The 4334-nt window shown below is 24.0% G+C and overlaps 1 protein-coding gene across 1 annotated transcript in view; it reads right to left on the minus strand.

Annotated features, from left to right (window-relative positions):
* Positions 1-1666, minus strand: part of LOC105623036 (peptidyl-prolyl cis-trans isomerase A-like) — a 4496-nt gene extending 2830 nt beyond the window's left edge. The window contains exons 1-2 of the mRNA XM_012204441.1: positions 1485-1666; positions 1005-1281 (exon numbers count right to left, since the gene is read on the minus strand). Of these exons, the coding sequence (XP_012059831.1) occupies positions 1005-1281; positions 1485-1666 (459 nt within the window). The remainder of the gene's footprint in view (positions 1-1004; positions 1282-1484) is intronic.
* Between the last annotated feature and the right edge of the window lie 2668 nt (positions 1667-4334).

Consider the following 4334-nt stretch of genomic DNA (forward strand, 5'->3'; position numbering starts at 1 on the left):
ACATTAAATGTAATACAATAAACTAAAATGTAAATGAATTAATTTTTAGTAGAATATTTTCATTAGAGAAAAGAAAAATCGAAACTCGTTTTCGTATATAATTTGCAAATTGTTTGTTAGATGGCGACACATATTCTATTGACTTTACATAATCAATAAACATAAAATTTCAAGTTACAATAAAATCTCTTTATACGCATCCAGACAATATGAGCTTGTATCAATATAATATTATGTATTATTATGTTTAAATAAAAAAAGAATATATAATTAATCATTGAAGCTGACATTACAGTCGCAATTCACTTTATATATACATATTTTTATATATTTTAGTGAAAAAAAGAAACATTTAATGATTCTGTAAAAATGATTTTGTATATGTATGATAGTTATTTAAGTTTAGTCCAAGCATTCCAAGCTTATAACACACTGCAGAAATAATGTTTCGTATGGTACTATTACATATCATACAATCATGATTTATATTTATATGAAATTTTTGTAAATAATAATGCGAAATATTGGAAAAAGTCGAAATGAAATTTAACTAAAGAAAAAGAGATATATAAAAATAAAGAAACAGCGTTTACGGATTTCTATCAAGTAAAATATGCTGAAACTCAATTTTTTTTTATTTAATAGGAAAAACATAATTGATTAAATTAAATTATGAGATTATTGTATATTAATTTTAGAATCATTTACATACTTTCTAAATTTAATATGCATAATAGATAATCAAACTGATTAAATTTCGTTAAAATTGAACATTGAAACGCAACATGAAAATAAATTTTTTGTGATACAATAATATATATTTAATTGTAGTGTAATTTTCTATAGAATACTATTTATTCGTGATACAAAATTTTTTTTATATTGAAAAAATAATGAGAAAATTAATTTCTTTTCTGTTAGCAAGTCGGTCTACATAACTAAATAATATGCTTGATGTAATAGCATTATTATAAGAAATGTTATTCAAGTAATGTTCAAATTACCTTGTAGATGTTGTTCATTCCATCTATTATTCGGCCGAAAACAGTCTTATTCTCATTTAGAGTTCTCAAACATTTAAATGTGAGATTAAATTTGGAGTCTGTTTTGTCGTTATCATTGTCGCAAGTCGATAGGATACCGGGTCCTGTATGACGTAGATTAGACCTTTCCTTGTCAAATGAGTCACCGTATATGGAAGTACCACCGGTACCGTTAAACTTCGTAACATCTCCTCCTTGACACCAGTAACCAGAGACAATACGATGAAATGGAGTGTATCTGCGTAAATTATAATTTTTATATGAAATATCTTTAAAAATTTTAGACTTAATAATTTTTAAAAAAATTTTGGATAAATTTAAATTTTGGATAAATTTAAATTTTGAGTCAATCTCAAGCATTATGATTTATATCTATTACCTGTGTATTTATAATTAATTTTTTTTATATAATATATTTACAATATAACATAATTTATGCACTTGTATGATAGTCCATTCACTCCATGACAGAAAGCTGCAAAGTTCTCACATGTACGTGGTGCGATACTGTCATAGAGTTCAAATACTATACGCCCTAATTTCTGATTTTCTTCTTTAACTCCAATGTCGAAGAAACATTTCGTTTGACTTTTCTCAGCTAATTGTTTTTGTATATCTAACATAGTAGATAATTTTTTAATTATTGAAATGTATCTGCATAATATAGAAAGATATGTAGAAATTTCAGTGCAAAATGTAAAAGTAAAAGTGTAAACTTTGAAAATACTACAAAATTTTATTACAAAATTTTATTTCTGAATATTATTAATTAGATAACCTTGTACGGTGTTCTACTGTTTCATGCATTCTCTTCCACTTTTTCACAAACTCACGGGCGGGATATTGACTTTCCGCTTGACAGATTTTCTTTAATATAATTTTATTGTTCTGCATAATTATATTGTTTCTACGCTCTTGATTCTCAAATTTCGTTTTATATTTGACATCCGGCGCCCAGCAATTTACAGACCCCTAAAAATAAAACAAATGATTAATATTGTCATGTTTTATTTGTGCTTATCTCATTTGGATTAATATTGCCTAAAAATAAATGAAATTAAACAATTTTATATAATATTAGAAGTATATATATAATAAATGCATCATTAATTTTTTTTATTAACAAATATATAACATATGTAAGATTATATTAATTAAAGTAAGATATGACAATACTAACCCCTAATCGATGAATTATATTTATCTTCTTCAATAGTTTTATATTTTCTCGATCTATTTGTTTAACTCGTACTGCGTCGTGTTGTAAATGATGAGATTTTAAATAAAGACATGCATTGAAATGTGGAGGTTTGTTATCAATTTTCGATACAACACGCACATGATGAGATTTCCTATGCTTTTTATTATTCATAGTATTAAATTATATATAGTATTAAATTTAGATAAAATTTAATTTTTATTATATAGTTTTAGAAAAATATTTGTTGTGGAAATTTATATTGATATTATCATATTTTTACGTTAATTTGATTTGTAGTATTATTTGGAGTGAATTTATAACCAAAATTTTCTGAAAATCTCCATTTACACGACATTATATGAATTGATGCAATGTTCAGATAATTATTATTATGTAACATTCGGATTGAATTTAATAGCGAATGATGTTCTTTAACAATATGTTTTGAGAGAGAAAAAGCATAATAATAAGCATAATAATATTTATTATATAATAAACTTATATTCATAAAAGTTGACGTTAATGAGCTTATCTGATTATGTGCAATTCATTAATTAAATTATTAATTATATCTGTTTATTTCTTTTGTTAGATTCAACATCCAATTAGAATTAAATTATCTCAGGTAATACAATAATTCATGCAATGTACATGATATAAATAGAATTATCTTTTTTTATTATTGGCATTATTTTTCAGCAACAATTTATATTTTTTATGCATATAATAAAATATATAAAACTGCTTTTATGAAGAAAAAAACCATTGCAATAATGAGAAAGATAAAATAAGACGTAAAAATAAGACGTAAAAATAAGATGAAAGATTTTATATTTTGCATTTTCTGTAAAAGAATATTAATTCTCAGCAAGAATATATAAATATTATCTAAACATATCAAATGTTATTTAAAAAGGTATATTACATACTGAAAGTTAAATTAATATTTATTAGAACATTCGTTTATGTATTTAGCTATAATTTTTTGATGCATGCTTGAATCTGTCTATTTGTATTAATATAATTCCAAGTGTCAGAATAGATTCGGAATACTAGAAAAAAGAAATTAGAATTGATATTGATGATTAATATGTAGCTATTTTTAAATAATAAATAATTAATAACACACTTTGTAAAGGAATTTATATCCAAATTGGAAAAGTCTAAGCCCGCAAAACTTCAGTGGCGCTTGTGTTACTTGCAATAAAAATTGTAAGATCTGCATTAAGAACATAAAGAATTTAGTTGTTACTTTTTAGTTTGTGTTGAAACTTAAATTAAAATTTAATTTAGACAGTAACATCTTTTAATATTATACTGAAACTTACATTTTCATGTATTTCCACATCGTAAGAGAAATATAATATTTTACACATAACATTACTTGTCGCATTTGCCTAAAATTGGAACTAATGTTATTTATAATTTTGTAAAATTTAGCATTATAAATATTGTTAGCAATCATACAATCACTGAAAGTAAAATAAATGTTTGAATTTGTATATAGAGAATTGATACCTTTGCACTAACTTTCTCACACATATAATTGATCAGGACAATTCTAGAGATGTACCAAGATAGCCATAGTATGATTATAGTGATGAATAAAATTCTTTTATTAGTTACATAATATCTGATAAATATTGCAGTAAAAAGTTCACGGAAAAACTCCGCTATGAAACCGAAATAACATACCATCTTCCAAGTCATTTGTATTTCGAATATTGAGTTTATCTCGCGAGATATTTTCTGTAACTCCAAATGAAGATGTCTGCGTAAATATGTACGATACATTTTATTAAGCAAAATCATAAGCATAATAATTACATTTATATTTACATTATGATCCAAGTCATATGTTTACTGCTTGGAGGCTGGCATCGATGTGAATGTAACATAGGACTTTCCCATGCTCGCTTAATTCCATATATATTCTCTGTTGTTAATTTGTGAAGATGTTTGTTGACTTGATCAAATTTCAATCCTAAGTATCTAATGTAGAAGAGATTTTACGAATAAAAAAATGCAAAAAAAATATATATATGTATATATATATATATATATATATATATATATATATATATAATAAA

This window comes from Atta cephalotes, assembly GCF_000143395.1.
Source record: "Atta cephalotes unplaced genomic scaffold scaffold00002, whole genome shotgun sequence".
Lineage (NCBI taxonomy): Eukaryota > Metazoa > Arthropoda > Insecta > Hymenoptera > Formicidae > Atta > Atta cephalotes.